This window comes from Melopsittacus undulatus, chromosome 6, assembly GCF_012275295.1.
Source record: "Melopsittacus undulatus isolate bMelUnd1 chromosome 6, bMelUnd1.mat.Z, whole genome shotgun sequence".
Classification (NCBI taxonomy): domain Eukaryota; kingdom Metazoa; phylum Chordata; class Aves; order Psittaciformes; family Psittaculidae; genus Melopsittacus; species Melopsittacus undulatus.
The window spans coordinates 82,797,680-82,817,659 of NC_047532.1; the positions used below are offsets into that span (position 1 = coordinate 82,797,680).

Genomic DNA, 19,980 nt, shown 5'->3' on the forward strand with positions numbered 1-19,980 from the left:
TACAGGAGGCTGGTGTGCAAAGACTGGGTCTCCAAACAAAAATATTGCACAAATGAAGCCAACTAACACTATGACATTAAAACATGAGAAGCCTGAAACTCCCAAGTTCTGCCTGATGGATACATTAAGTCACTACAGAACTTTGTGGACACCAGCACAGTACAATGTCCTTTTTCCTTTCTTTTATTTAGTTGTTTCAACCACATTTGTGAAACATCCAACAGCTGAGGTCATTCAATCCCTTTAAACTCTAATGTATGTCTTGCCTTCAAAAAAGCAACCACCCCTTCATTTTGCTGGCTAACCTGTGCATCTGACCTGACAATACTCCACACCCCCAAAACGTATCAGGCCCTAGACTGGCATTCTTCAAACGAACAGATCAAGGCAACACACTGAGCAGTGCTGCACCTCATCTCTCGGACTCTAATCTCTTAAGTACTTCTATTTTAATGAACAGATCTGTTCTCTAATTCCTCAAAGCAAATATTACCAATTTCCTGGTCACAGAATTACATATGCTCCTCTGAAGACCCTTGTGCCCTCTCAGGAGATTAGGGAAGGAAACAGTTTTTTTAGAGACCCATTCCCAGCTTTAGTGAGTTTTGTTATTTGCATTTCACACCCTACCCCTTGTGATCCTTACACTCGATAGCTGACAGAACATGTCTATTCTGTTCCAGGAATATGCTTGTTCTACCAAGAGTTTCAAAAACTGCAGCTGTGCAACTCAGTGCACCAGATTTTCAACTTCAAGCTCAACCACATTACTATTATCTTCAGCAGCAAAATCTCCCGGCTGTTTAATTAAAAGTATACCCAGAAGATAGTTTGGTCCTTCCCCCACAGATGCTGGCTTGTTTGCTTTTTCATTTTAGACTTGTTAAAGGCATTTACTTAAAATTAACCCTGCTATCAGTAACCTGTGCTCTTCACTGGACACTGAAGCTCCTTTGAGTGTCATGACTATTTGACCACAGACTGGAAGCGACTCAGCCCCTTCAGTTTAACCTCTTCCTTTGACCCTACTGCCCTCAGAACAAGACAAGTCTTTCTGAAGGTGATGTCTCAATTCTTGAAACAGAAGATAAAAAATAACACCCAAAACTTACACGTTTCCTCTCTTTTTTTTCCCCAAAAAAACACAACTTGGGACAAAAGCTGCTTGAAATGTCAGGCACTGCTTGCAAGGACTAAATACCTACATATTTTATGTCTGAAATATGCAAGAACTTAGTTCCAGGTAAAACTCTCCCCCAGAGAGTACAATTGTAGGAGGCACTGACTATAAAACTGATAATGTGAAAACTGCTCACATCTCTTCCGAGCACTACATCACTGTTAAGGCCTCCAAGCATCTGCAGGAGTGGTCTCCAAAGATCTCTAAACAATTCTGTTAACAACTGACCAATGTGTGAGTGTAGCCAAGGGTGAGCACAAAAAAAGAAATGTAGGTCGCAGTGCACACTATATATGAATATATGAACACGTGCCCATGTTAGGCACCCATTATTTTTCTCCTGATTCACTGATCCCCAAAATCCTGGGACTCCAAAGAACTGAAGACTATATTCTGCATGCAGCAACATAGTGAAGGGGAGAAGACTGAGAAGTTGCCCCAGTCCTCACAGGTTTATAGGAAGAGGAAAATAAGTTGTTTTCACAGTTCTTGAGTGGATGAGCACATCTATATCATAGTAAAAATGTGAGAAGAAAGCAAAAACATTCAAAGACAAAACTAAAAACCTAACTTGTGCCTTTTAAGTAGATGTCCCTAGCTTTTCCAGTTCCAGTTCTATGAATCCACAATGAGCTTCTCCAGAAGTGTGTCATGACCACTTGGTAAGCAAGAGCTTTGATATGGAACTCTCCCACCTAACTTACAAACTAGAAGGGTTCTGTAGCGAGCCTGCCCAGTCATTGCTTAAACAAATATACAAATCTGTCTTTGAATAGAAGCTTATGCTGCCTAAAATTAATAGAACAAATAAAGTTTAAATTGGTTTCCAAATCCTACCTAAATCAGCTAAAGGAAGACAAGCATGCAAGTACACTATGTATTCACACTTGAAGGGCATTCAGCCTCAGCATCCAAAAAGCATCACATTCCTACAGAAGCCCTAAAAATATTAGCAAGAGGAACTTTTCAACTGCTTTAAAGCATATTAGAAGACTACAAGAATGAACAAGAGTCACTAACCTGTTCCTTAACAGCAGTGTTTACATTGGTCAGGTAGTGTTGACAAATTTGACAGAACACTCTCATCTGCTTCTTCAGACGCAGAAGATCCTCCTTTAAAGAGAAGGATTTCATGTAACAGGTTTGCTCTTACAGTTTTATAGTGACATTTAGCGTCTGCATTTTCACAGAACTAAGCACCATAAAGTTGCAATACACAAGGTCACGGCCTTATTTAAAAATCACTATTACAAATAAAAACAGCAGGCAGCAATTTCCTCAATTTTGTCATCCCGTGTACCGCAAAAAGAGATGAAAGTTGGGATGAAAACTGTAAAATGAGTTATTAAACAACAGTAGCATCTCCCCTTCCTGCTCAAATACACCCCCCCACCAAAAGACCCAACCACCAAACCCCCCCCCCTTCCAAAACCAGACAAGATCACAGAGCACAAAGCATTTTCTCTTTAAAAAATACCCGTAGTCTCAACCTAGAGGATGGATTTTAGGTAACTACAGTAACAAGGCTACAATGCACTATTGATTTTGTTTTGTAACTCATGGCTTGGGGATAAAGTAAAAGGTCAGATGGGAGTTGGGGGTTTCTACCCCTCTACCATTGGGGAAAAAAAAAGATTTGTAGCTTTCTAAGTGTTGCAATAACTTCCAGATAAATAGATTACTGAGCATATAAATTATCCAATCAGTACAAATTCAATCCACGTATGTGGCATAATTGGGGTTTCTCAACCACATGAAGCTAATGTACAACAGGGGAAGACCAACTGCGTAACCAGCATCAGCCCAGACAAAATAAATACCCCTGAGAAGCTTAGAAACTATACACTCTATCTAAACCAAAACAAGTCTCTCCCATCAAGGAAGCAGGTTAACACACTGACACAACACATTATTTAACCTCAATGGGAATCTCAACAGCTGTTTCTTGACTATGAGTTTAAGTATAATATGATTTTAGAACACAGTCAACAACAACATATTTCCTCTCAACATTTACCATTCAGATTACTTATACTGATGTTACGAGAATTACACGTGGGATTATTCTTCCCTTTATGAAGAATCAAACATTTAAATTCTAATAAAAATTGAACTATTTAGTCTCTTAGTTTAGCATGATGAAGCTGATTCCTGTACTTAGTCAACCTGTTCAAAACCAGCAACGCAGTCAGCAGTTGCCACAGCAAAACTTCAGGCACAGTACATTTCTGTCACTTCTGTTTGTGTGTTTCAACTTCTTTACTGTTACGTTCCAATGACATTGAATGGAAGACAATGGAACTTCACGTTCGTAGTCTATCTGGCAGCAGTCAAGCAGTTAAATACAATAGAACAGGTTTAACATCTGAACCACAACTAAGAAAGCTTTAATTTAACCCATTTTATTATACAGGAGTGGACAACAGTCTCAATAAAGAACCACTTTCCAAATGAGTTCTTTTCATACCTGCTGAAAGTACTACAAATTACATTTTACTGCAAAATTGCTAAGCTAATCTTCATCTGAAACCAAACGTTTCAGTATTTAGCTCTGCTTCTGCCATGAGGCTCATGATAGAGGTTTAATCACTATTATAACAGACTCAGATTGATGACTATCCTTTTGCTAACAAAGCCTCCAGATGCTTTCCAGATCCTTCACTCACTTAAGTGGTTCTCAATAGTTTATGTATCTGTATCAGACATTTTCGGGTTTGGAAATGCTAAAAGCCATTAAATACCAGATGGGTAAACTAGCTTAGCCAGCCAGCACTGAAGACTGCAATTACTGAATCAGTAAGGCCACAATTATTCACTGGAATAATGAAATCTTAACATGATAGCTAAAAGTAGAAAGAAACACTACAATCTCACAAAGGTGTTCTCTGTTATAAAAAGCATTAGTACAAGTTACAAAGCATGCTTCTCCATTCCTGTACCTACCAGAAGCTCATGCTAGCAAACCCTAAAAGAAAGAATTTATATATCCTCACATTAGAATTAGTTTATCATAATAATGGATTATTAATTACAAATTGAAATTTATATATTATGAATTATTAATGCCATTAGTTCTCTTTGTTTTCTCCCTAATAAATTATGACAGATGCCTACAACTACTTCTTCTTAAGTATGGCAATCCAAGTGTTGAAAAACCCTGAAGAATGTACTTATTTCATCTCTGACATAAAGGATGTGCTATCAGTAACTCCAATAACAAAGTGCAATCCCAGCGTAAGTTTCCAGTGAAAGAGCACAAAATATACCCTTCTCACAGTACTGCAGAAGGCTTCCTGAAAAAGTACATTTGATTATAAGGTTTGTTTTTTTTTAGTTAAAGAAATCAAAATGTTTCAGCACTTAAACTCCATTCTGTCTTTCAAAACCCATCTTTCATTAGGCTGTTCACACAGCAAACCACCTCATCGCCCTCTTCAAGCAATGCCGTCCAGTACAAGAAACCTTAATCCTTCCTCCAAGACTTTTCAAGAAGTGAAATTAGAAAGATGACATTTGCCAGAGCTCTGCCCTTCAAGGTTGCTATACATAGACACAGAACAGGCCCTCTGATTCCCTGAGAAAGTCTGAAATTGAATTTGTCTTTTCATATCTGTAACAACACATTGAAAAGACTGATGAAGAGCTAAGTGCCACTGCAATATACTGAGCAGCAAGAATGTTACAGCAGTGTGCAAATTCTTTTATCTCACTGACTTGTCACTGATACTTCTGAGTTTGCAAAGAAATTCAAGCTCACCTCTTTCAAATAGTAAGACTGACTATACAGTGTTTCTTAGTTGGCATCCTACCCCTCCTTAGTACTGTACTGTTTACTGTGCCAAACTATGATGTATTGCATTTATTTACTACAATTACTTTAAAATTCTGTCAAAATAAGAATAGTAATAATGTTTAAATAATAAAACTATAATAATTTAGAGAAATACAGGGTTTAAAAGTCAAGTATTCCACTATTAATATTATGAATTCTGAAGAACTTATTAGAAAAGCAGATTAAAGCAGGCATCAGTATTAAACAAAAAAATCTTAGTCTTAATTAATTCCATTAGAGTTCCCACTTGATGACACTTCAGGTACACACAAATGTTTGTTTACTAGTACAGCTGGAATAAGGCATACCTTTGTGGAACTGCTTTCAGTGACTTTCGCTAGCTGCCAAAGGATTACATAATGAGTACACTGCAGTGCATGAATAACAATCTGAAATCAAAAGAGAAAAGGTATTAGATGACAGAGGCCAATAAAAGACAACAACAAAAGCTATTTACTGTTGTACCTATAGAACACACTTCACTACAGACCTGTTCTGGCATGTCTCCATTTTCAATGCCAGTTTTCAATAACTTGTAGTTGCAGCCAAACAAGTCCCATCTTGACAGATCATGAGCACTGGGAACATAAGAAATGAAGCAAAGATATAACTTAACACCATTTCTGCAGTTTGATGTTAACAACTACTAAATGCTTAACTGGTCTAAAATATTAAAAACCTAAATACCCCCCAAAAAGGCTACATATACCCCCATTAAACCTCAACAAAACACACTCCCAACACCAGAAAAATATTATACAACGCAAATAATAAAATCAGGATTCCATTTTGTATATAATCTTTGTATATTCAAAATACATCATGCTCTGCACAACTCTTCACCATTCACACTAAGCAAAATAAAACACCACAACAAAAAAATCCCTCCAAGTTGTATTAAAAAGTTGGTAACAAATTAAAACCAAACACAACCATCACCCCCCACCACCACAAACCCTGACAGATGTTTGCAGAAGCCTACTTGTGAAAAGCAGTGATTCTCTTCAGTGTGGACAAGACTTGATATGCATCATCTTCATCAGGTTCCTCCCCCTGTTTAATAATCATATAGTAAGATACCCCACGCAATGTATGCTAAGCAAGCAAAGGGAACTTCAGATTGTTTTCTTAAACAATCAAAACCAACCCCAAACAACAAGCAGAAAAAACACACCCCAAAATCTAACCAACAGCAAGCAGAGAGCTGCATCTAAAATACTTATCGATAACGTATTTGCTTTAGAAGAGTTAAAGAGTTTGAGAAAGAAGGTAGCAATTCATGTTTAGAAACAGCAGCATGTGGAGAAACACTGAAGGGGAAGCGAGGAGAAGGGGGGAAAAAAAAACCTGAAAGAGTCTAGGATAGCAGAATACAATGTATTATGTAGGTGCTTCAGTTTTCTCTGAAGAATCCAGCAGAGGCCACTGTCAGACAATGGATACTGGACTAGATGGGCCATAGGTCAGTACCTCAATCATACTTTAATCACAGGAAAAAAGGGTCTTGAGAGAAATTATTTGTTCTAATTTTCCCACAAGGTTTGACAAATTTGCATTTGGAGAGAGAGTAAAAAGGAAAGTGTCCAACCAAAAATATCTATTTAAATATACAGGATAAAATATCTAAGGTCACAGAAACTCCTCAGTTTAGCAGAGATACTGCAAGCTCATCGTGCTTTACTGTTCTGAGTTGCACAACCTTATCAAAGCACTGTGGATTTCAGCACTTCTACCAAAGTATTTGCTATTTTCCTTCAAGGCAACAGTCTGACATTTAATTTCCTTGCTTTAGCTCTCCTTTTTCTTACAAAGGGGAAAAAAATGGATTACAAGGCACATTTCTTATGTAGTCTGCATAAGTCTACAGTTTCTAGAGCAAAGTCCTAGTTCAGGTCACTAAGCAAGAGGAACAGGAGCAAAGCTTGATAAAATAATCAGTGAAGTGTGGAGAATGAAGTTGTCAAAAACACACTTCCCATGTTCCTTATCAAATGAGGAGGAGGAGAAACAAGTTTTGTCTGAATGTCAGTGATCCCACAATGTTATAAAGCTATCAGAAAATTCTCACTCTTCAGATTAGCACAGTGTGGGAACAAAGTGATTTTTAAGCTATTAATTGCATCTGCTTGCATCCAGGAAAAAAGGGTGAGTGCTTTCAAGAGATTTGATATTTCACAACAGCAATATGCAACCACAGGCAAGACTAGCAACTCCAGCAGATCTGAGGAGAATCCTAGTGGAATTACAACACTGCATCTCTCATGAGCTTCAAAACTTAAAAGGTAAAAAATTGACATAATTTCATAGTTTATCTGAAACTTTTCAAATTCCCAAAAGACACTTGTGAAAAGGAGATTAAAATTGAAAACTCACTGTTCTAACATAGAACAGTCTGAGTTCATATAATCACAGCCATGATAGTGTTGTAGTATTGTGCCTGACTGAACAATTCTTAGAAGTCAGAGGGATGATCCCATCCCTTCTGGAAGGCAGAAAAACATACTGGAAATATGTACAGGGGCAGGAAAAGTTGATCTTGCACATTAAAATACCTCTTGCAGGAAGTCTTCAAGAAGTCGATTAAACTTGTCTGCCAACTCATCTATTAACTGACTTCTTGCAATGTCAACCCTGTTGAAAATGGTGAATTCTTCATTACAGAGAGCGTGGTATGTTTTTGAACAGGCTTCCAAGACATCTATATCTGTGTGCTTCTCTACGATATCCCGGATTTGTCGCAGTAAGGCATCCAAATGCTACAAGAAAGACGAGGCATGGAAGAAAAATTACTCATATATATACACATACAAACACATGTATTTTTAATAAACCTTAAGGAATTTTAGAAGATACATTCCATTTATTACTTTTGTAACTAGGATACAGAGGACAAAACACTTCTGGAAGTTCAAAGTATATTAAAATCTATTTAGCAAAGAAGTAAGTAGAAGCTTGTCAATGGCTAAGGATTCAATGCATTTTAAGAAGTCATTAAAATGTGCAATTGTCAGTATGGTTTTATCTAACACTTGAATGTGCAGTGACAACTGAACAACATGGACGCATTTATCTCCCACTCACACAAACATTTATACGTGTTCTTAAAAGCTGCATAATTGAAGATATAGTTTCATAACACTCAAGTGTCAGCAACTGAAGTTGTTCTTACATGCCTCCCCTCAACCTGAGTTGCTCACTGCTACTCTATCACTGCTAGGCTGTGCTGTCAACTAAACATGTTATTACTTTTCTGACCCTATATTATTTCCATATAGTTATTTCCACTTGCTTCACAATACAGCAAATCTAAGGAGAAAAGAGAGGTGCGAATAGCTTACACCAATTTCACCACCATGGCAGATAAAAGGAGAGCAATATACATGATTTGTGATCTGGTAGTTTTCCCATGTTTCATTGAAATGAAAATGGTGATTAATCAGTTTCAGTGATCACAAAAAGAAAACTTATTAAGCTATTTCTACAAGCTTTGTATGTCAGGCAGCGTACCTTAAGCATGACCATAAAGTGGTAATAAACGCTCTTACATGAAGTTCATCTAACTGGCAAGATTCTCTGTTAAAACTTGCCAGTTTTCTAACAACTCAAGAGTTTCAGCATCCTTAAGAACAGCAGCCAGTCACAGCTCTGAAGTCAAAGTCTCACACTCTCAGTAAGGATTATGATAAATGGCAACTGAAATTCCAGTGACTAAATCTAAATTCTGGGGTTTCAATTTCTGTGTTAAGTTTTACTGACTGTTACCTTACCTTTTCTAATCGCCCTGTTGTATAGATTTCCAAATCAAAGTACTGTGGTAACTGCAGTAAGTTGGTGACTTTTTCTGCATCTACAGAATACTGTAATATTGACAAGGAAAAAAGCTGAAATTAAAGTCTTGGACAAAATAATTTGTTATAAAACAATAAATACTAATAGAGACTAATAGCAAAAAATGAAAACTTGTACAAGTCATACAGTTAATTACAAAACTACACTTGTTAAGATTTCAACAACTGTCTATCAGTAAGAAATGGAATCACACCTTTGCTAGCAGCTGAGGAAGTGCCACTGCAAAAAGTTCAGTAATTTTTGTCCTGTCATCCAACTGGGTTTTCTTTTCCTTTGCTGTCAGCACCTGAAAGATCAATATTGTAAGGATTTTACAACTAAAAGTTCTAATGCAGTATTGCATTGCCATTAATGAAATGAGAGGTACGCTGACCTTTTAATATCACTGTAAAATATTGGGGGAAGAGGGAGAGACACTTCACAAAAAAAATAAATCCTGCCCTGCCACAAAACACCACTATAAGAAGGCTGGTCTTGACAATGAAGGAGCTGCAAACCTTTCAACTTATGTTTTTTAATGATACTTACTCAATTCATATGTCAAATCTGACCATACAAGTTCTCAATCTGTTTGTAAGTAGGTTTCTTACCAAAAGCTTTGAAAGGAGTTCCCATCCCTGCTTAATGCCCCAGTAAAGAGGGCAGCCTAAACTCTTACATGATCGAGAGATTATGAAGTATGTTCTCTCATTTTCCTCTTTCAAACTGAAAATAGTTTTTGCTTTCTCCAAGCTTTGATTTTTGTTCTCCTTTCCAACCAATATTCTTTCATTCTGTACTACCTTCAACAATAAAATCAAATGTACTCCAAACAGTATTGAGCACATGCCAAAGCCCTGGAAAAGTGGACTAGCCGGGTAGTGAGAATCTGAGGGGCTGTGAAGACCAAAGCTGAATTCCTGAATTCAGTCCCTTCAGCAGGAGCTGTCTGCAATTTCTTCCTTCTTCCTACACCGTCCCCACACAGCCATTCCCACAATTGTAGAAGAGTAGCTTTTTGCTTCTTACCCTTTTCCCTGTTCCTCTTCCCACAGGAGGATGACATTCAGCTGCTTGCCGAATTGTACAAAGCATTATTTCAATCAGTGCGCTTTCCTGTCTGTCTGTTAAAGCTGAAATTAATGAAACAGATGTTATTATACAGCTTGATTTCTCATTTGCTACAAGTATTAGTATCCAAGAATCAAAATGTGTGGCAGTATCTTTCCCCCCCCTTAAGGGTTACAATAAAGGGGGCAGGGAGCGTTATTTAGGCCACTAGCTTGTTTCCAGGGGTGAGGGTGACACAGTGGATAGAGAGGATAAGCCCCTTATAAAACAACACAAGAAAATATTTTAAATTGAGAGAATATAACTGGATGAGTCAAAGGACAGGACGGAACAAATACCAAGTTTTATAATCATTTTAGTTCCTTTTCACTTTTCTGAGGTCCACTTACTAGGACTTATGAAGTACAGAACTATGCCAAGGGGTAGAGCTGTTTTTACTGTCATCAGAAAAATGACAGTATTTTTCCATAAGGTAATTTTAATGCTCAATAAATGAAGCAGTTTCACAAGCAACTTGGTTTCTCAAAAGCCAGAATTGCAGCCTGAACTTGTGGAACAAGGCAACTGGACACTACATGCTTATTCCCTCTCTTTTCTCCTCACCACTGTTGTTCTGTGTCTCACTTCCATATTAGAAGTGATGTCTTTTTACTCTTCCTTATATTCTGTAGTTAGTATTTACTGATTTATTACAGTCACATAAAAATAGAGTATTTGGGGACTCATAAATGTAAACAACTTATACTCTTATAAATCAAGACTAACAGAAACTGCAGAGCAATGTAAGGATCTCCAAAAATCTCTTACGTTCTTCTCCATTGAGAGGCTCCTCCAACAGAAGACTGTTCATACATTCCCAGTCCTTCAAGAGGTCTGTTGCACAGTCCCACATGCTGTCCACAAGATATGCAGCATGTTCATGCAACTAAAATGGGAACAGATTCATTATTATTCATCAGTAATAAAGCTCATTAGAGAACTTGCCATGATACAAGGTATTTGTCTCATTTGGCTCCTGTCTGTGGCATAAAACAAAGAAGAGAGAAAATTCTGCCAACTCTCTGGGTCAACAGAAGCCTCTTCCTCAATTAACTTAAAAAGTTGAACCCAGAGCATCACTACAGAGTCATGCCACAAGATCTGTCAGACCTTTGGGGATAGGAGAGCAGGGGTGGTGGTTGTGGGGTTATGTTTTGGTTGGTTGGTTTTCCCTCCTCCCCTTATAATCTCCTAAATCACAAGTTCTTTCCGCCTATGTATTAACATGCAGAATGACAGAAGAATATTTGTCAGAGTAAAGCCCACAGCCTGTCTCAACACTGTGTACTGGTCAGATCCTTCAAATACGCATAACCACACTGAACAGTCAGCTGGCTCCCAGGCTGCTCAAATACTAAGAAAACCAGCATGGATTCATAGTTACTAACCAATGAGTGGGGAAAAGAAAAACCAGTAACAAGTAACAAAAACCCAACAAACAAAACCTACACCACAAATCAAAGACAGCCCTGAAACTCAACTTACTTCACTTTCCAAAAAGAAAAACACTAATGTCTTCACAAGATTAGCATTCGGACTTTGCCTTCCCCTCCTTTTAAGTATTCCATCGTCTTCAGGATCTCTGCGGCTGAAAAGCCTAAAAGAAAAATTATTCCAGGACAAGTTTCTTCCTCATTGCCTTTGCCACAGTCAACTCACATCAACATACTGGTTTTTCTACAGACACACACTCAATACCTTGCTGCCCGGCTCCATGCTTTTATTTTGAAAGGAAGTCATTTGAGCCATGTATCATTTGAACAATTTCATATATGCTGCATTGGTATTTCACTGACGGTTTTCAATGGAACGTATAATTATAACAGAATACTTTAACAAATACTTGTGATAACTGCAGGTGCTTGAGGTCCCAATGCTCCTCTTTATCAAATTACATTTACTGAACTTCCCCACATGAGACATTAAAGGCACAAAGAAATACTGGAACAAGGTCTAGGAAGTATTAGATAGAAACTCTATTTTGTTTACCTACACACTTGATGTGTACTGACTCTTCTTTTTTCAATGTTTTTAAACAGAAAAAATACCTCATGAACTGGTGATATAAGCCAACTTGGGGGCACATGACACTCAAAGTGGGAAAACACCCATTATGATGCAAGTGCATGTTTTCCTATCAAACTGCATCAGCATTTTAAGATGCTTCACAGAACATAGGAAGGACAGGAAAGGAGAAGACAAGAATGTTTTTATTATATTCCCTGTAGGCACAAGCTTTTAGAGTGCAGCCTTCAAAATTATTCTCTTTTTCCCATTCAGAAAAACTACAACAGTTCCAAAACTACAGTAGCATCATATATTCTGCAAGTTTGTTCTTAAGACCATTTCATTACTCAGTTTTTTCTTAAGGCCACTTTGTTACTCCATTTTTCCTTTTATTAATGGAAATCATAGTATTAATGCTCACACTAAAACCTGTAAGTGCAAAAAATAACTAATTTCTCCATCTTACTTTTTATAAAGAAATTCCCCTGCGGCAACTGCTACTGGCCGATGAGCAGAATAAACCAGATGGTAGACATTCTCACAGTCTTCTGCAGTCAGGACTTCTTCACTACTCCTAGGGGTGGGAATGAGAAGGAAAAAAACGAACCAAGCTGAGTCAACAGACTATGAACTCTAATGAGGGAGATGAAAATGAAGGACAATCTAAATCTTTTCCTTAAATTTATAATGTTAAAACCAAAACCAAGATAGCTTAATTCCAAAGTCTTCCTAAACACAAATTACTGATAAAGTATGAGCATTTGGTAGAAGGTTATACTCAGAAGTTCAGTTACTGTGTAATGTTCACATACATACTGTATTTCTTCAATCCACAACAGCGCCAAAATTAGGGAGGCTGAGTTCTAAGCTGCCAGGCTTCACACTTAAATGTGGTAAGTAATAGCACTGCTCTAGCCAGGTTACTTTTTGAAGTTCTTATTTGAGAGTGAGATGCAGACGTTTCCCTAGATTTTGGATTATCTGAGTTCTGTCAAGTTGCTGTCCTTGCCCACAGGTATGAGAAATACTTGAACATGTTAATATTTGCTATAGGTCAGATAAGGAGATACACATATACTTACTGTAAAACAAGAGTGAGTAATTTTATTGCTTGGACTGCAACATCATATTCTTTGTCAAGAGTCATAGACACAATTCTATCCTAAGAACACAAAAGAAAGTAAAGTATTTTCAAAGAGAAAAGAAGTGTAATATCAACTTTTAAAGTATCTGTATGTACTTAAAAATATAAAGTTACACTAACCTTGAACCGACTGGTGAAGAGTTCCAATTTGGAATTAAGCTCTTTATTATAGTAAAGCCCTTGCAAAGCAGTTAGGCATTTGAGTCTTACTTCCCCTTGCTAAAATAAAATTAAGAACTGGATTAGAAGTCAAATATAGGATACAGATGTGATCTTTAAACCATACAAGACAAATTTCTTTCGCAGTCTGAATTAATTCAAAGACTGAATGTTCTCAAGATATACTATCAGTAATCACATTAATGACATAAGAGTATGTCCTTGTCTGTAACAAGACAGTGGAGAAAAAAATAAAAACAAACTCAGTGTCTTACTCCAGTTAGTATCTCTGCAAGTCAAAATACACTCATTTCATTCTTTAAAGATGTACTCTAAATGCTCAAGGTATTTCTAACTGGAATTCTGTGTTTCTTTTCACTTAAATTAAAACTGCAACACCTACATCATTAATGACCATCTCATGTTAGACCAGAATTGCCAAGTAGATAGAAAAATTCCTCCTGACATACAAAATCTACCTTAGCAGAGAACATGGCTTAAGGTATAGATACAGAAATACGTTTCAGAAGTGTAAGACACCTGACTTCACAGTTTCTTATCACCCCACTGCCAGAGTTTATTGGGTTTTGACACCCAAGCCAAGAACAGCATAGCATGAGTGAACATCCCTAATTTGTTTCACTTCAAATTCAATAGCTTGAAGCCTTCAATGCAGGAACTGTAACAACATGCTGACTCAACAATGAATCGAGGAGCATTTCCTAACACATATCTGTTGACGACTCCAAGCAGAGAGTAATTTCTAGCTGGTAAGAAACACCTTGAGACACCCATCTCAGCAGTGACTGATCAGAACCCAGTCTGGCAAGATCAACAACCAGCAACACATAGAGCTATCCTTCACGACTCTGTTCCTTTTCCTCAAGGCAGCTTACCTTATCATGCATAGTCCACCCTACATATTTTAAGTAGCTGTCATTTAGGAAGGCGTCACTGTACATCTTCATCCATATTCCAATCTCTTCAATGCAGATAGCTCTTATTTCAGCAATTGCATCTCTGTAGAGGTAAGTAGAGCAATAGGATCAAATGGATGAATAATTAGAAATAACTTGTCACCAGCTTCCAAAATAAATTAATGAAGTTACAAATTACTTAGTAAGAGAAACTTACCGGTATCTATGCACAAAAACACCTTTAAATATTGCATTCATCATGTTTTCTATTTCATCCTGATTTTCCTGAAGCTGAAAGAATGAACAAAGTACATAAAACAGTGAGCACCACTTCTACATTCAGATCAGATAGTGCTGATGCTAAGGTTAACTAAGTTAACATTTGCCAGCGTGACCATTAAATCTTTCCATGAAATATTCACAAATCTGTTTCACAGTACAATATGCTATTATTTAAGGAATTGTAGCTATCACAGCATACAAATTTTAGGGATTCTGACCACTGGAAACAGTGGTCAACTGTACAAACTACTCCAACTGTAACAAAGGCATCTCAGGCTTTTGCGAGCTCCTTCTTGAGTTATTTGTAAGAAAAATGGACTTAATTTTCTAGGAAGTTTTTAAGCCAAACATTCAGCCCAATTTTTAATACATTTGCTATGTTTTGATGGACATGTCATTATTAGAACAATACCCCAATCATGGGAACTGCATTACAAGGAGTCTTTTCTGTATGCTAAAGAATGTGTAATTTAAATCATTGACTCTGTCTTAATTAAAGAGGGGGAAAAATGCAGGAACTGAGTAAAGCATTGCCAAAAAACAGAAAAAATCATTTAAGAATTTGAATCTGAAAAATAATAATGGAGAAGACAAATCCAGCCTCTAAATAACAAAAAAAAACCCATACAAAAGAGTCAAAAAGTGTATTAGTGTGTAGTAGTGTATTAATACACTAAAGTGCAAGACAGGGGGTGCACATATGCAGGGCAATGCATAGAAAAGGTAAAGAACCCCGCCTACAGAAGCCGATATCCTAAGAGCCAATAGTAAGTGCAACTGAGACTGGTGAAAGTTTTAATTCTCACATTATTGCATGTTGTGATGTATGTGTGTATTGCTTATAAAAGGACTGGTTCCGTACACGCATCTGGAATAACTACATTTAAGGGATTTAGGGTGTTTAAGGGATCAGTCTCAAACCACAATGCATTTGTAAGATAAAGTAACAACTTTGGCTTCTCTACATCTGAACTGTCAACAAAGTACAGATCTTAACAGCACAGAAGCTGAAGAGCAAAGGTGAGATATTTCCTTTGATCATGAGGTTATTTCTAATGTCTAGAAAAACCCTACCCACCAAACAAAAAACATACACCAAAACACCAATTCCCCCCAAAATAAAAAACCCTTAAACCTGAATGAATAAGGGCTTTAAACAAGACAGCTCTGTCAGCAATGAATCAGCACGTCCCTTTTACACAAAAAGAAAGAAAACACGAGCAGATTGCATTTTCAATTTTCATCGTGATTTCTGTAAAAGAGAATCCTTATCTGAAGCCCTTCAACACACTTTCTGCTGAGACTGGTATTGACATCATAAAATACTATTTTGCCCCAACACCGTGGGCTCATTCTCTAGATGGCAAAACCAGTCAATTGTAGGATAATTTTTTCTTACATATTTGAGCTCAGTTTAGGAAACTGGTCAAGAAACATGATTAAAAAGAAGTATCTCTTACTGATAGCAGTCTCTCTTGTTAACTTGACTAAGACTGCACTATCTGAATTTAAGTCTATCTTTACCTTTTTTTACAGAAAACCAGGTGATGAGAAGCACTTTTTGAAGTTTTTCACATATTAGACATGAACGACTTAAAAGAATGAAACACAGGAGACTAATAACTACCTCTAGAAAGAAACTCTACAGTTTAGTGAATAGGAGTCTTATTTATCAACTCTCATCCTACGCACACCAGCTAGCCAGTTGCACTAACCTCCTTTCTCTTCTGTAGTAGGAGTTCCAGCCTATCATTGGCTCGTTTCCCGATTATTTTATTCCGTTCTGCTTCATACTGTCGTTGTGTATTGTCCATGTTAATACTAAGATTTAATGCCACATTCACTAAAGCAGTCATCAGCTTCATGGCTACAAAAAAAAAGGTGAAAAGAATAAGGATTAGGGTTACCTGAACTAAGAAAAGCAACAAACAAGAATACTGACACCCTTCTCCTGTCAACCCTTTCTGTATTTATGAAAGCATATTCAGTGTAAACTTCTTGATATGCAAATTGCAGCAGTTTTCCCAAGTACTCCATCATTACTCATCTTACTTATCAACACAATAAATAGAAGGCTGACATTTTGTTAATTTTCTTCTGTCAATTTAATACTATAAGCACTACTGTTGAATTAAGATGCAGGATAGGATAGGATATGCTTCTCTCAAAACATGCTGGCAGAATCCGAGATTTACAAACATATCCCAAGAAAGATTAAAGATTCCATGGTTAAAATCAGTTGGTAGATTGGTTTTCTCAAATCATCTAACCTCAAACACAGAAGTTTCTTTGCTCAAAAGCAAATGTCTTGGACAACCAATGCTACTATTTTCCCCCTCGATTTAATTATAATGAGGGGCAGCTTTCTTCAACTATTCCTCTATTTGCAGGAGTGGAGAAAGGACATTATTAGAAGCCAGAGACCTGTAAGATGTAAGACATTTGCATGAGATTTTTCACATGCTATTATTTCTGAATCAACCCCTTTAAAAGACAAATGTGCCTATTCCAGAAACCAGGAAGAGGTCAAAAGCATATTTGCTTTTCTTCTGAACTTTTGTAGCCCTGGAATAATCAGACTTTCACTTGCAAAGCATACATGGAACATTATTAAGAGTGTATCACCATCAAAATTTGATGAGTAAGGCACAAAGACATGCCGATATACTGAATTATCATCACACATCATCATCTCCAAGGATATCAAAATTAAAAGAACAAGTCTGAGCTAGTCTCAGAAGCCAAAATTACAGTAAGTAACAGTAAATATGGATACAAGGATTTTGCTGGCTGCCTCCACCCTATATAAAACACAGTCTTTAAGAATATAACCTGTAATCTCGTGTGAAATGCCAAATAATCACATAAAATCCACAGAATCCACTACTGATGTGAACAAATGCAAAGAGACTACTGATAAAAATGTATTTTATGTGAGAGAAATCAACATGGAACTGGGCAATTCCTGCAACTTTTACGCAGGCTCAACTCAAATTTCAGGAAGTAGTAAAAACTTGGGTTTTAAGAACTAAAATTTGTATTAGTTATATGGTACAATGGTTAAATTGATGATACAGCAGTACATCTTCCTGAAATAAATGGGTTTGTTCCTCACTCCATAATAAATGTCATGTGCTAATATATATTCAAGAGAGATGATCGATGAAACAGAAAATTGATCATGTAGCAAGGACTGAAGCTAGCTGTAAATCCAGCAGTTCCAGTGGAGCTTAACAGAACTATTTTCAGTGTGGCAAAAAGCTCAGTTTCCTGTACAGTCTAAATTCACCTTTTTCACACTAAAATTGCTACCGTAAGCCTCATGTAAGTGGACTGCTGCACAATGACATCTGAGACACTTCTCCATTAATCAATGCTGGTTTAGGACTTCCTTAACAAAGCATCTTATCCTTTGTCCATATAATGGTTTATTTCTTTAATAGCATCCCATACTTAAAAGGGATTTCTTTGTAATTTAACAAATGAGCGGGGGGGAGGGGAGGGGAGGAGGGGATTCAGTGACTGTACCACTGATGAAGAATTCTTTAAAGTTATTTTTAATGCAATAAATGGAGATGCTACTTTCAATTACATTGTGCCATGGCCTTTATACAGCACAATTTAAATTCATAGTAAAAACTGCATCTGATATGAAAATACAACTTCCAGTCTACTTAATGCAAGGCATAAACAGGTTCAACTGCATTTGAGGTTAAAAAGATACTTACACTGTTATGACCAAAGACAAACTTGCAGAATCAACCAAAAAGTTTCCTATTTACTTTCTCTACTAAAATAAAGGCTAACAAACATTAAGTACCAGGCAGCTGGTAAAGAATGCATTATCATAATGCTATGGCTTTCAGTAATGAAAAACCTATAAAGACAAGGTTAAGAAAGCTGTACCAAAACAAGTTGCATTTGATTAAAACCATATCACAAAATGAAATGCGAGCTGAATGTCAAATATCAAAAGTTCAACCAAAACAGTTCTTTCCTGTGCAACATAAACCACCACAAAAGTAATACACAGAGAAATAATGCACTGACCTGCCAGTGTGCTAGTGTGCCGAAATGCTCTGACTTGTGAGTCTGACAGCCCCGTAAGCAGTGAAATGACAGTATCCATCATATATTCATCATATATGATGCTATATTGACATTGTCGGACGAGTACTCCAATAAACTCACAAAAACTGGATTTGAACTTCTTCCACTGGGGACCAGCCATAGTTAGTGGGTAATCTCCACTGTCCTATTAAAAAACAAAAAGGAAAACAGGAAATTTTCAGATATCTTAGAAGTTATTTTATTAAATAAAGATTAAGAAGAGATGGTGACAACTTTAAAGCCCAAATCTCTGATGCCCTTAAAAAAATACGTATTGGAAGAAAGTGATTCTACAAATATGCATCTGCTTTGCAGCTCAGGTCTGTTGTATGCAGAGACAACATTCTGCAAGTCCTACCATGAAAACCAAACACAAGCACATACACCAAAATGACTCTTACTGTCTTCTTTCTGTCCTACCCCTAAAAAAAAAGAACATTAATGTAAAACTAAAGTAAATCATACCTCTTACGAATCTGCTTCAAGTTACACTAGAACAAAAGAACCACCACATGAACAGTTAATTGTCATGTTTAGGAACACTTAGTTCCTAATCAAGTTTACATAATAATAAAGGACCATAAAAAAGTTTACAGGGAGATGTGTATGTATCAGACTGTAAATTCCTGAAGTCACAAAATGACCTACTGTAAGAGCTTGGATATAACAAATGTGTGTTCCTCTCCCAGTTTGGGAACCTTTACAAATAATAGTAAAAATGACAGGCAGGAAAAAACTCAATCACTTATATCAGTCCTGAACAGCTTCTTTAAGAGACTAAACAACATTAAAGATTGAAAAATGAAGGAAGTATCCATGAAAAAGGATTAGAAATCTGAGAGCTGTTCATTAGAATTCCGTTATAAGGAAGAGTAAGAATAACACAGCATAAAAAAAAACCTGAACAAACACTCCTGGCTGAAGCTTTACAGATTTCATACAATATTACCTTATGTAATGAAATCTATTTATGCATTGAGGTATTTCTAAGTAATGCTAAAATCCTTTTAAACAAAAGTATATTACGCTTTCTCTGCTGAAACTTTTTTACTGATGGTGTGGATGTGTTTTACTCCCATATTAGAGAAATTGAGGGACAAGGTTTTAAAGCTAGTCTTCAATTGCAGAATAAGCAAATTTAAATCTCAAGTTGCAGATTAATAAATGCATGAAAATATATTTCACAATCATTTTTAAAAGTTGAAGACTTAAGAGGCCTTAGCAGGAACAGGGAAGCATCCCACACAGCTCCACAGTAGTCGGAGTTCCCATCACTCAAAAACTAAAGGTCGATATTGATTTCTTAAACCATTAATTAAACAAGTGATATGCATGCAGAGCTCTGCTTCCTAGTCTTACAAATTCAGGGAGATCTTAGAGTCTTACAATAAGGGGGATTAAGATTTTCACT

General features: G+C 36.8%; 1 protein-coding gene across 3 annotated transcripts in view; it reads right to left on the reverse strand.

Moving 5' to 3' along the window:
* STAG2 (STAG2 cohesin complex component) overlaps window positions 1–19,980 on the reverse strand; it is a 77,761-nt gene that overhangs the window by 14,556 nt on the left and 43,225 nt on the right. For all 3 annotated transcript variants that reach the window (XM_031048179.2, XM_034063478.1, XM_031048180.2), the window contains 17 exons: window positions 18,510–18,714; window positions 16,175–16,326; window positions 14,395–14,468; window positions 14,157–14,280; window positions 13,222–13,320; window positions 13,040–13,119; window positions 12,424–12,531; window positions 11,436–11,547; window positions 10,719–10,836; window positions 9,870–9,973; window positions 9,055–9,147; window positions 8,780–8,869; window positions 7,565–7,768; window positions 5,995–6,065; window positions 5,503–5,590; window positions 5,321–5,401; window positions 2,201–2,293 (listed from right to left, as the gene is read on the reverse strand). In XM_031048179.2, the coding sequence (XP_030904039.1) occupies window positions 2,201–2,293; window positions 5,321–5,401; window positions 5,503–5,590; window positions 5,995–6,065; window positions 7,565–7,768; window positions 8,780–8,869; window positions 9,055–9,147; window positions 9,870–9,973; window positions 10,719–10,836; window positions 11,436–11,547; window positions 12,424–12,531; window positions 13,040–13,119; window positions 13,222–13,320; window positions 14,157–14,280; window positions 14,395–14,468; window positions 16,175–16,326; window positions 18,510–18,714 (1,896 nt within the window). The remainder of the gene's footprint in view (window positions 1–2,200; window positions 2,294–5,320; window positions 5,402–5,502; window positions 5,591–5,994; window positions 6,066–7,564; window positions 7,769–8,779; window positions 8,870–9,054; window positions 9,148–9,869; window positions 9,974–10,718; window positions 10,837–11,435; window positions 11,548–12,423; window positions 12,532–13,039; window positions 13,120–13,221; window positions 13,321–14,156; window positions 14,281–14,394; window positions 14,469–16,174; window positions 16,327–18,509; window positions 18,715–19,980) is intronic.